The sequence below is a fragment of the Ornithodoros turicata genome, chromosome 1, assembly GCF_037126465.1.
Source record: "Ornithodoros turicata isolate Travis chromosome 1, ASM3712646v1, whole genome shotgun sequence".
NCBI classification, from domain to species: Eukaryota; Metazoa; Arthropoda; class Arachnida; order Ixodida; family Argasidae; genus Ornithodoros; species Ornithodoros turicata.
This window is the reverse complement of record NC_088201.1, coordinates 168096056-168109206: the sequence shown is the minus strand read 5'-3', so window position 1 is coordinate 168109206 and position 13151 is coordinate 168096056. Positions and strand designations below refer to the sequence as shown.

The 13151-nt window shown below is 53.7% G+C and overlaps 1 protein-coding gene and 1 pseudogene across 1 annotated transcript; one reads left to right on the top strand and one right to left on the bottom strand.

The window, feature by feature from the left end:
- Nucleotides 1-13151, bottom strand: part of LOC135378763 (uncharacterized) — a 28262-nt pseudogene that overhangs the window by 14734 nt on the left and 377 nt on the right.
- LOC135378760 (histone H2A-like) lies at nucleotides 10842-11229 on the top strand. Its single transcript, XM_064611854.1, has one exon. It carries the CDS (start codon nucleotides 10855-10857, stop codon nucleotides 11227-11229), a length of 375 nt encoding a protein of 124 aa, XP_064467924.1. The 5' UTR covers nucleotides 10842-10854.

Genomic DNA, 13151 nt, shown 5'->3' with positions numbered 1-13151 from the left:
GCCTCAACAGTGCTAAGAACATTGTTGCAGTGGACGTCAAAACAGTGGGAGGTATCAACAAACTCCTCAGCCTGTCTCAACTCTGTTCCATCCCGGTAAGAGCCTTTCTTCCGTCCTCTCCTAGTGTCACCATCGGTACAATCCACGTTGCCGACACCTCCCTCACGGACGAAACAATTAAGAACCGCCTGCGCTCATCTGTGCCAGTGACCCATGTGAAACGGCTTGGGGATACAGCTGCCAGTGTCAAAATCTGTTTCTCCCGTGGCCCCCTGCCTAAAATGGTGCACATCGGAACATTCAAATTCTTCGTGAAGCCCTTCAAAGCCAAACCATTGCAATGTCTCAAATGCGGTCGCTTCGGCCACATTGCCTCTTCGTGCACCCGCGAGGTCACCTGTCTTAAATGCGCCGGCAAACGCACTACAGCTGAGTGCTCAATCGAAGCCAGCCCAAAGTGTTGCAACTGCGGGAACAACCATGTCGCCCGTGACAACTCCTGCTCAGTCAGGCAAAGAGAAACGGCTGCACACCGCTATGGCCTAAAAGCTCACATACCAACAAGCAAGGCTCGCAAGATTCTCAGAAAAAGGGACTCCCGCAACAACGAAAAAGGACACCCCAAAGAGAAAACCCGAGCTGGTGACGCCACGCAAGACCAAGCTTCCACGCCAGCTCCCAGCCAGTCAAAGGCGACGCGCTCCTACAGAGATGCCGCCGTAAAGAAGCTCCCTGCCCTCCCTCCACCGCAGAGCCAACCCACATTGACAGAGACGCCCGCCCCACTTAAGATACCTCCCAGAGCTCCAGCTGCCACCCAAAATGACAAAGCTCATCAACCAACCATAGACCGCACCCACGAGTCTTCAAGCTCCCCCATGTCCACTCCAACGGGCCTCTCCCTCGCAAAAACCCTTGTAAATCTCGCCTTCAAAGCTGCAAAAACCCTACTGGAGTGCTCATGGATTCCAGAAGCCCTACGCACCATCCTCGGCCTACACCTGCCACTCGAACATTCGCTCACAGGCTTCTTATCTGCATAAGCCAGTCATCGGCCTCCCTCGTAGTGCTCAACCACTACCACTTCTCATCCGGCACCATCATGGACAGCTTTCACAAAGTTCTCCAATGAAACTCCGCTGGGCTTCGACCCAAAATTGCGGAGCTAAAGCTACAGCTGCGCAAGACGCACTTCAGCATCTTGGCCATTCAGGAATGCAACCTTCCCGACAACTTCTCAATCACAGGATTCACCAAGTATACCTCTCCTGCAATACCACACTTCAAGCATGGCTCTGCTGCCCTTTTTGTTGCCCGCCATATTCCTCATCTCCAGGTCCCTACCCACAAATTGTGCTCTCCCAATGCAGAGCTCGTTGCAGTCAAGGTGAAACTCGGCAAAAACACACTAACCATCGCCTCTGCCTACGCAAGACCCCAGAGCAGTTTACCTGAGGACTTCCTACACAAGGCACAAGAAGCTCTCCCTGGACCTCTACTCCTCTGTGGCGACCTAAACGCCCACCACCCCTGATGGGGCTCCCCTCAAGCTGACAAACGTGGCCGTTCGCTCGTCGCTGCCCTGGAAGTCTGTAACCTTGTCGTAGCCAACACCGGTGAACCCACCTTTGTTCGTCCCCCTCACTCCAGTGCAATAGACATTACCTTCCACTCGCCTGCCATACCTGCACACTGGGAGATCTGCCACGACACCTGGGGCAGTGACCACTGTCCCATTTTCATCACCCTTGCCTACAAGCAGTTTGCTCCAAAACGCACCTGCACAGTTACAAACTGGTCTTCTTTTCGTGTTTCCCTCTCTTCCCTCCCTGAAGACATTAACATCACCAGTGCTATCACTTCCGCCCTAAGTTCTGCAACACGTTCAGTGCAAGTTCCACACACTTCTCCCAAGCCTGACCTTAAGTTCCTCAATCTATGTGCCGCACGTCGCAAAGCACAAAGATTGCTACGCAAGCACCCGAACGCTGACAACCTCACCAACTACAGACGCATCTCTGCCTGTCTCCGACGCCACTCGAAGTCCCTACTCCGCTCCCACTGGAGAAAATTCTCTAGCTCCCTCACCAGCCATACCCCTGCCAAGAAGGTCTGGAACTCAGTCAACTCCCTTATGGGAATGCTCAAGAACCCCAATCCTTTCGCCTCACTAGCACTTGCCCGGGGCTCCTCCCTCTCAGAGCTAGCAGAAAATTTCGCCGACAATTTTCACAACACAACAGGCTCCCCGGCGAATTCTACCTCCCTCTGTTCCAACTGCTCTCTTGACCAGCCATTCTCCCCACACGAACTACATCAAGCAATCCGCCGCCTGAAGACTAAGTCAGCTCCAGGGCTGGATGGGATCTCTAATCAGGCTCTTCGAAACCTCCCAACCGAAGCTTTCTACAGACTGCTCCACCACATCAACGAACACTGGAACGTTGCCATCCCCCCACCCTCTTGGCGTGAAAGTGCCCTCATCCCCATCCTCAAACGCGGCAAACCTACAGCCGATTTGAGCTCTTACCGGCCCATATCGCTCACCTCCTGCCTGGCCAAAGTCGTAGAGAGGATGATCCACGCTCGCATCACTTGGACCCTAGACGAAAAGTCCTACCTGCCCGCCTGTATGACTGGCTTCAGACGTAACCTAAGCGCCCAAGATTCCATCCTCGACTTCATCTCTGATGTCGAGGATACACTAAAGAGCGGCCAAAGAACAGCTGCTGTCTTTATAGACATAAAATCCGCCTTCGACAATGTCGCAGTCCCTGTGGTCATGGAAGCTCTCCAAGCTGCCGACATTGGTGGCAAGACAGCCAATTTCATCCATGGCCTGCTCTGCAACCGTTCATTCAAAGTACGTCTTGGAACTACTCTCAGCACTCCCAGAGACCAGAACATTGGCCTCCCCCAGGGCAGTGTATTAAGCCCTCTACTCTTCAATCTGGTCATGGCCACTCTTCCAGCTCACCTGCTCAACACCAACAAAGACATTAAGCTGTCTTTGTACGCGGATGATTTATGCCTCTGGATCCGCGGCAAGACACCGGGGGTTCACAGAAACGCCATACAGGAAGCTGTGAGTGCCACAGCGGACTTTCTACGCAGCAAAGGCCTCACCATATCTGGGGACAAAACCAAGATAATGCTATTAGGACCCGGCCCAAGCTGGTCACACCTACCCCCGGTAACCGTCGATGGAAACACCATTGAAAGGGTTAAAGAGCACGACTTCCTGGGTATCACCATAGACAGACGACTTTCATGGGCGGCTCACACGAAACGACTAAGAGCAAAGTGCATTCCCTCCAGCAACCTCATCAGACGCCTTGGCAGCTCCCAATCCGGGTGCCCCCAGAGGACAGCCCTTAACATATTCAATGCAACTACAGCGGCGAAGATACTCTACGGACTACCATACGCCTGCCCCAGCCCTTCAGCTTTCGAGTCCATGGAAAAGCTTTACAGAAGTGGACTGCGCCACGCCATCGGAGTACCCTCCGCCGCACGAAACGAAGCCGTCCACGCCGAGACTGCCACACTACCACTCCTTCTACGCCGCACTCAACTACTTCTCCTTCAGCTCTCCAGACTCCACAGATCTAGCGCTGGCACATCGCTCATTAGCCGCCTCAGGGACCGCAACCACCGTCGCTTCTCGGCCACACTGCTCACCTTCTCTGAGCTTATTCCATCCACCCCCTCAATCCCAAACAAGAGCCCACCCTGGGAACTCAGCCTACTGAGCATCCAGCCACACATCAAAGGAATTTCCTGCAAACAAAACGTTCCCGATATAGTCGCGCAAACACTCGCTGCAGACTGCATACAATCAAGCTACCCAGGCCACACGGAGGTGTACACCGACGCATCCATCAATGGGAACCTTAACACCAGTGCCATCGCCGTCTACATCCCTTCGCGGCAACTCAAACTCGCTGACTGTTTCACTGGTCCCACCTCTTCTACTGATGCCGAACTCCTGGCTATCTGCAAAGCTACCAAAGTCATCAGCCAACTAGATATCACAAATGCAGTAATCCTTACCGACTCCAAGGGTGCCCTCTACAGAATACAAGCTCAATACGACTCCTGCCCCATCGCCAGCCAAGCCCGGAACAACATACAAACCCTCATCAACAGAGACGTAACTATAAAACTCCAATGGGTGCCCTCTCACAAAGGTATACCCGGAAACGAGACCGCCGATGAACTATGCAACAGAGGTACACGCACGCCTCCGACTGCCGCAGCCCTCTCTACCAATGCCACCATCAGGAAACGAATTCACAAACACCTCTGGCAGCTGCACCCGGATAAGCCCACGGCCAATGGGACAGCTCCTCCCCTATGTGCCACAGCGGGTCTATCCCGTCAAGACGCAGCCCTACTATTTCGTTTGCGCACATCATCTGCCCACACGAACATTTTACTACATGCTCTCAACCGCACTGACAGCCCACTCTGCCGACACTGCTCAGTCCCTGAATCCATACCTCATCTCCTGGAGCACTGCAGTCCCACCTCCTCAGCAAGACTGCAACTAACACAAGCATTGAGCAATGCAGGCGTCAACGACACCTCCACTGAACACTTGGTCTACCCAACAGGCTCCCTCCGGCGCCGCAGAAAAATCCAGCACCTCCTCCTCGCTTTCCTAAAAGCAACTAGCCTCCACCAACGACTATAAGAAATATCACAACTTCTGGCCTTCTTCCCCGTCTGACTCGGGCTACCACTTCCCCAAAGCCACTGCCTCCACAGCCCCCGCCCTGCTGCATCAGCACCCACGCACTAGCCCTGCCAGCTGACCTCTCCCACCATTTCCACTATCCTACATGCTAAAAACCTCTTTCACTTTCACTCCCTCAACAATCCCACCCCTCTTCACAACGAGCGAAACCTGCCATCCCCTGGATAGGCAGACCTCGCTCGCTTCACTACGTCACTCCACTCCACTCCACGCCGCAAAATGCTCGCCAGCATTGCTTAGTCATTCCCTCCTTGTCTCTTGAAGCGAACGGACGCCCGTTCGCTTTGCTCCGCTCAAGGTCACTCTTGTCGGTCGTTACCCCCGCTGGCGCCGGCCCGTCTGGACGCTCCCGCTTGTACGTCTGCTTGGCGGGTGGCTGTCCCAGCCCTAAAACAGCTCTTTTTAGAGCTTTTGCATTGCGCATTAAATGCAAAACCACGACGAACTTCATCCAAAACCTGGCAGTGTATCCAAAGCAAGAAGTTTCCGCCTGGAAGTGCTTATGAAGACTGCCACTGCTCTACGTTCTGCCTACTCGATGAACGACCTCCCAGCCTCATCCAACATGACCACTGACCCCCACCCAGAGTGGGGACAGGATCTCTCTCCACACACTGCAAATGGCAGTGATTTAGACTCACATGTGAGTGACGACGCCATGTCCGAAGCAACGGAAACGGACGCCGGTGAATTCCAACTCCCGCGACGTCAGCTCAAACGCAAGCGTCAACAGGAACGACACAACAGTGAATCCAGTGAGGATACTGTGAAAAGTGCCTCTTCTTGTCAACAAGGTGGAAACCTTACCGTCCTCTTCAGGCCCATCGGCGCAAAAGAAACGATAACTTCACTCAACTTCAGAAAATTAGAAGAATACATTAGCTCTGAAGCTCCAAACGAGCTACAAGAAATCCGTTTGAACCGATCGTACAACATTGTCGCAGTTGACGTAAAAACTGCAGGCGGAATAAACAAACTCCTCAGCCTAACACGACTGTGTACGCTTCAAGTGAAAGCCTCGTTGCCCTCTTCTAAGTCTGCTACCGCTGGTGTCATCCGTGTGACCGACTTATCGCTCAGCGACACAGATCTTCTGCAGCTGCTGCGATCACCTGTTACCGTAAGCAGTGTCAGAAGACTCGGCAAACTCAGCGAATCTGTGAAAGTGGTTTTTGCAGCATCTTCTCGCCCAAAAGTGGTGCACGTCGGTACTGTGAAGTGCCCAGTGAGTGACTACAGGCCGCGACCCACACAGTGTGTAAAGTGCGGCCGTTTTGGCCACGTGAGTGCCACCTGCTCCAGTGTCGAAAAGTGCTTAAAGTGCGCAGGCGACCACGCCAAAAACGACTGCCCAGAAGACAGCCCAGAAAAGTGCCTTAACTGTGGACTCGAACATTCTGCAGTAAACAAGGACTGCCGCATCAAACAAATGGAAACTGCTGCATTCAGGTATGGCCTGAAAAAGAACATCTCCACTAGCAAAGCTCGCAAAATCCTCGAGAAAAAGGAGCATGGTTCTAAACGAATAGATGCTGCACCTACCGTCAAACAATCCCGCCAGCCACCCGCAAATAGTGTAGCAACTTTGCCCACAGCTGAACAAGAAGCCTCCTGCTCTCAGCCAAAAGTAAACAAGGACAGGCCCAAAGGATACTCCTACAGTAACGCTGTGGAAAGCAAAACGCTCCCGTCCAAAGAATCCAAACAGACGAAGGCAACTAAAAGGCAGGAAGACGAGACTAACACTTCCTCAACAACCAAAGCAATGCCCCTCATAAACAGCACACCAAACACACGACCAAAAGAAGCTCGACCAGACGCGCCAGTTGATGGCCACGGTACCCAATCAATAATTGTGTCATTCATCAGCATTGCTTTCAAGGTGATAAACGCTCTCGTGGAATGCCCAGGGCTTCCTCCTACCCTCCGCTCCCTTCTTGCCTTTGTCATCCCACTGGAAGACACCATCACAAGATTCTTCACCCGCTAATAGCCTTTATGTCACTCCCTGGCCAGGCACGCTACCCTGTACCACAATACTAACCAACCAAACATGGCAGCACACTCAAACAACGTAAACCAGCATACCATTGAGGCCACTCACACCTCAACAACCTGCTCCCCCCAACCCATCATGGCCGATAGCCCCACCAGTGCCCCTCTCCACCTTTTCCTGCAGTGGAACTGCTCCAGTCTACGCTCTAAACTAAACGAACTTAAACAGCACCTAGCGAAGAAAAGCTACAGTGTGCTGTGCCTGCAGGAAGCCAATCTCCCAGTCAACATGACGCTTAACGGCTACAGTGCGTACGTCACGCCAACCACCCCTTACGCCGCCAATGGCAGCGCAGCCATCTTCGTCGCCAAGCGCCTGCCGCAACAACAGCTCCCGACCAAACAGCTATGCTCTGAGCTGCTCGAACTGGTCGCAGTTAAGATTCAACTTGGCAACCACGTCCTGACCGTCGCCTCACTGTACATCCGCCCATGCACCAGCGACACCAGCGTACAACTCCCGCCTGATTACCTGCAACAAGTCAGGGCCGCCCTGCCTGGACCGCTCCTTCACTACGGCGACCTAAATGCACATCATAGCCTTTGGGGCTCAAACAGGACAGATACTCGAGGACAGGACATAGTGAAGGCACTAGAAGAGAGTGACCTGATGGTGGCAAACACTGGCGAACACACCTTCTGTCGCGCACCACACTCCAGCGCCATTGATGTGACACTCCACTCACACGACGTCCCAGCTCATTGGGAAATAGGCATGGACACATGGGGAAGTGATCATTTCCCTATTACCATCACCCTAGCCTACAAGAACAGTGCCGCTAAACGTAAGACCCCTGTGACAAACTGGACCCTATTCCGCTCCTGCCTCACGTCTTCATCCGGTTTCGGAAACATCATCAGTGACATCACCACAGCACTATCATCTGCCACCAAAATCGCGACAGCTGCCCCCGGTGGACCTAAACCTGATCTAAAGTTTCTCAACCTGTGTGCAGTGCGCCGTCGTGCCCAGAGAACGCTACGCAAACATCCCTCTCCAGAAAATCTAACCACCTATCGGCGGATATCTGCGACTCTGCGACGACACGCAAATACCCTCCAGCGGTCGCAGTGGAGAGCGTTCTCTGCCTCCCTAACAGGCAACACTCCAGCTAGGAAGAGTTGGAGTGTCGCAAAGTCACTAATGGGGCTCGCCAAAGGCTCCAACCCTTTCCCATCGCTAGCCCTTGCCAAAAATATGTCCATCGAAGCACTTGCAGAAACTTTCGCGGATACTTTTGGCGAAGGAAGGGACACACCCGTCACAAACATTCCACCAACAGCCCCCTACGCCATCGACCCGCCTTTCACCAAATCGGAACTTTCCTGCGCCATCCACACTCTCAAGGCAAAGTCAGCCCCGGGCGTAGACGGGATTAGTAATCAGTGCCTTCGAAACCTTCCTGAAACTGCAGCCTCAAGGCTTCTAGAGTACATAAACAACCTCTGGGAACAAGGATGTTTGCCTCACACCTGGCGCGAGAGCATCATTGTCCCCATCCCAAAGAGTGGCAAACCCCCCAGCCAGCTTTCATCATACCGCCCTATCTCTCTAACCTCCTGCATTGCAAAGTTGGTAGAGAGGATGCTCCACCGTCGGATCTCCTGGCTGCTAGAAACACAGTCCCCCCTTCCAAACTGCATGACCGGCTTCCGAAGACATCTTAGCTGCCAGGACTCCTTACTAGAACTAATCGAAGACGTTGACCATGCAGCCAAGAACAAGCAACAGACAGCGGCTGTTTTCTTCGATATCAAGGCCGCTTTTGACACAGTGCCCGTGGACATCATCATGAAAGACCTTGAAACAGTCGGCATAAGTGGTAGGGCGGCAGTCTTCATCCACGCCCTCCTCTCTGACAGGACCCTCAAAGTGCGCCTCGGCTCCACGCTAAGTACGCCGAGAAAACAGAGCGTCGGACTGCCACAGGGGAGTGGCGCTCCCCAAGGCGCTTGAAGAACACTGCCCCAGCATCCATTGCTCTCTCTACGCGGATGACATCTGCATATGGGCCAGCCGGAAAGGAGCAGAAAGATCGCAACTGCGAAATTGCAATCCAGGAGGCTGTTAACGTTACTAACGCCTTCGTCCGAAGCAAGGGACTTAGCTTATCGGCCGAAAAAACAAAGCTAATGCTCCTTGGACCCGGCAGAAAATAGTCCAACCTACCACCCGTAACACTGGAAGGAGCTTCGCTCGAGCAAGTCAAACGACACAAATTCCTTGGAATCACCGTCGACAGCCGCTTGTCCTGGGTGCCTTTTATCGAGGACACAAAAAAGAAATGCACTGTGACCCTCAATCTCGTCAAACGCCTAGGCAGCAGCTCTTCTGGATGCCCACAGAGAACAGCCGTCACAATACATAACGCCACTACCGTAGCGAAAATAATGTTTGGACTACCCTACGCCATGCCCAGTCAGACCAACCTGGCCCTCCTGGAAAAGCTACACCGCCGTGGCCTTCGGCACGCACTCGGTCTTCCTTACAACACCCGCAACGACGCAACACTTGCAGAAGCAAGGTCCCTACCATTGCAGCTGCTTTCCACCCAGCACCTCCTCCAGCAGATTGCCCGACTCCACAAAAGCGCAGCCGGGAAAGCGCTTCTACAAAGGCTCGAAACCCGCAGTGACACACGTTTCTCGGCAACTCTGCTAACTTTCAGCAACCTGGTCAACAACACCCCTGCCCCTGCCAAGACCCAACCACCCTGGACATACAACGAAGTTAACATTCAAACAAGACTTACCGGCATCAAAAAGAGGAACAAAATACCGGACATCGTAGCTAAGGTACTCGCAGCCGACTGCCTCCACAGCAACTACAAGGACTACATGGAAGTGTATACAGACGCCTCCATAGACACCTGTCAACGCAGGAGCGCCATAGCTTACCACATTCCCGCAACAGGCACAAACTGGGCGGAATCAATCGCCGGGCTCCTACCGTCCACAGACGCAGAGCTACTGGCCATCAGCAAAGCCCTTGATGCCATCCACCAAGCACCCACCACAAAAGCTGTCATCCTTAGTGATTCTATGGGGGCCTTGCAACGCATCGCCACTCACTACGAGCGCTGTGCCCTCTCATGCAATGCACGCAAGAAAATACAAGCGCTGCATAAAAAGGGCGTTACTGTCGCGCTTCAGTGGCTGCCAAGTCACAAAGGTATCCCCGGAAACGAAGCCGCTGACCATCTCTGCAAACAGGCAACTAATAAAACGCCTATCTACAAAGCTCCTCAGACCTTCGCCCAAATACGTCGCAGCATCTGCGATCATGTATGGAAGCATCACCCTGACAGGCCCACGGCGGACGGGACAGCTCCACCACCCTGTTCCACAGCTGGACTAAGCCGTCAGGACGCCTCCCTTCTTCTCCGCCTCAGAACTTCCACAGACCTCACAAGGAAGCGTCTCTACATGCAAAACCGTTCCAGCGACCCCTTCTGCACCACCTGTGGGGTACCAGAAAGTATCTCCCATCTACTCCAACGGTGCAGCGCAACAGCTCCAGCTAGAGAAACACTTCTCCAGCGACTAAAAGCCGAGGCCATCACAGACACTACCATTACAAACCTCATCTACCCCATGGGTTCTTACCGAACTCGACGACTAATTCAGCACCATCTACTTCAGTTCCTGAAAGAAACCCAACTCAACCTGAGACTGTAGCCTCACCGCTTTGTCTCCATCTCCCTACCTAAAGCATCCTGCTCACTTACCCACAGAGTGTGCCTCGCCCAGCTGGTTCCTCTAAAACTATATATCAAGCAAGGACCCTACCTGCGGACTTAGTCCCGTGCTGACTCCTCCAAACCCTTGCCCTTTCCCGTCCTGACCAAATTCTTTTTTTCCTCCCCTCCCTAATTTCCACCTATCACCTTCACTCTCCCAATCCCCCCTCCCTCCCCCTTCCAATGGATGAAACTTGCCAGCAGCCCGCTAGGCAGACCTCACCCTTTTCCTTACGCTACGCTACGCTATTGCTTAGTGGCTTCGGCCAGTCTGTCGTTAACCTCTCTAGCGTCAACATCATGTCAGGTCGTGGAAAAGGTGGAAAAGCCAAGGGAAAGAGCAAGACCCGGTCCAGCAGGGCAGGGCTCCAGTTTCCCGTCGGTCGTATTCATCGTCTCCTGCGCAAGGGCAACTACGCCGAGCGTGTGGGAGCAGGCGCCCCCGTTTACCTGGCCGCCGTGCTCGAATACCTCGCTGCTGAAGTGCTCGAGTTGACGGGCAACGCCGCTCGCGACAACAAGAAGACGAGGATCATCCCCCGTCACCTCCAGCTGGCCATCCGCAACGACGAGGAGTTGAACAAGCTGCTGTCGGGCGTCACCATCGCGCAGGGTGGCGTGTTGCCCAACATCCAGGCCGTCCTCCTGCCCAAGAAGACGGAGAAGAAGGCCTAAGCCTACCGGACACCGAGAGGAAGAACACAAAACGGTCCTTTTCAGGACCACCACATGTTTGTCACGGTGGGCTAGCGCACTGCGAGTAGAAAAAACCCTGAATCTGCTTTGTGTCCTGTTTCTTGCATGCATGACGGCGCGTTTGCGCCTTTTCCTGTCGCTCGAATGGTGACAACGTTACCTCCCCCCCTTTATTTATTTATTTATCGTTAATATTAGTCGTCGTCTGTCTTGTTAACGGTAACATGGTCTTCTCGCCGTCCCCTTTTGTGCAAAAGCGCGTCAACATACAGACAGAACCGCGCCATGGCTGGCGGCTCTCGGAATTCCGGAGCGGTCGGTCGAATGCCGCGCTTCCCGTTCACTCGTTTTATTTATTTATTTATTCATTCATTTATTTAGTCAATTATTCAATCACCTATGCAGCTAAGGGATCCGCTTTAAATTTTTAAAAACCTGATGGAACAAAACACACCGCTTTGGCGCGTGTAAAAAAAAAAAGGCACCTTTCCTTCTGTTTATTAGCGCTGTCGCTTATGAGCATCATGGGAAACCCGTTTCGCTGGCGGCAAACTCCTTGGGCGTTTGGGACAACGAGAGCACTACGAAGAGCGCGCGCCACGCACGACAATAAAGGCCCCGTGCTCACGCAAGCCCAAGAAATGTGCCCCCAGCAAAACTTACTTGCTCTTATGCGCATCCAACAGCTCGCGTTTGGGTTTCAACGCAGTGCAAAGCCTTTGCAGTAAGCAATTGGGTGGCCCTGAAGAGGGCCGTTTGTTTGTTGTTGTTGCTGCTGTGTCGAAGCGGGCCGTCTAAGCACGTTCGCCGCGGATGCAACGAGCCAGCTGGATGTCGTTTGGCATGATGGTGACGCGCTTGGCGTGGATGGCGCACAGGTTGGTGTCCTCGAACAGGCCGACAAGGTAGGCTTCGCTGGCCTCCTGCAGTGCAATCACGGCGGAGCTCTGGAAGCGCAGGTCGGTCTTGAAATCCTGGGCGATTTCGCGGACCAGGCGCTGGAAGGGTAGCTTGCGGATGAGCAGCTCCGTGGACTTCTGGTAACGGCGGATTTCACGCAGGGCGACCGTGCCGGGCCTGTACCTGTGAGGTTTCTTGACGCCTCCGGTGGCCGGCGCGCTCTTCCTTGCAGCCTTGGTGGCCAGCTGCTTCCTGGGTGCCTTGCCACCGGTACTCTTACGAGCAGTCTGCTTGGTATGTGCCATTCTAGCCTGTGCTGTAGCCGGGACTCAACGAAAACGGTGTGCCGCGACGCTGGGACGACTTCAACTGAGGGGCTCCCACGTCCACGGCACGATTGCTCGCCGCGCCGACCAATCGGGGAGCAGCTGCAGGTCGCCAGAATGCCGGCGGCCGCGGCGCGCGATATGCTGCTCCCGCGACGATCGCTGCCCTTTTTAAATTAATTCTCTGTCATTGTTTCAATTTGCGTAATCTGTCACCGTGTGCGTCTGCCTGTCCTTCCTTCATTTATCTACTGATGCACAGCCCTTCTTTCTGCCACGCTTTCAGGCGGATTTTTTTATTTATTTTTATTCCTTTTCTTTCAAGTGCAGCACTCTGGTCCCTTGTGGCAACGGCCACAACAGTGCCGACGCTAACGAACGTAAATGAATGAGCCAGCGAACGAACGAAAGCATGCATTTCTGACACGTCGATACTGCTCGTGGCGTCCGCTGCCCAAAACGGCCCCCTAATGGTGCTCGTACCTTTGCTGCAGTCGGCCAGGCGCTTTATTTTGCACTGTGCGCGTCGGCACCGGGAAGCAAAAGGTAGCGAGCGAACGCAACACTAACACTGCAAAACCTCTCTCGTTGGGTGTTTTCCATGCTAACGCATAGGCGAGCCTCACGCTCAGGCTTTTGGGTGGCCCTGAAGAGGGCCGTTTTTTGTGTCTGCTG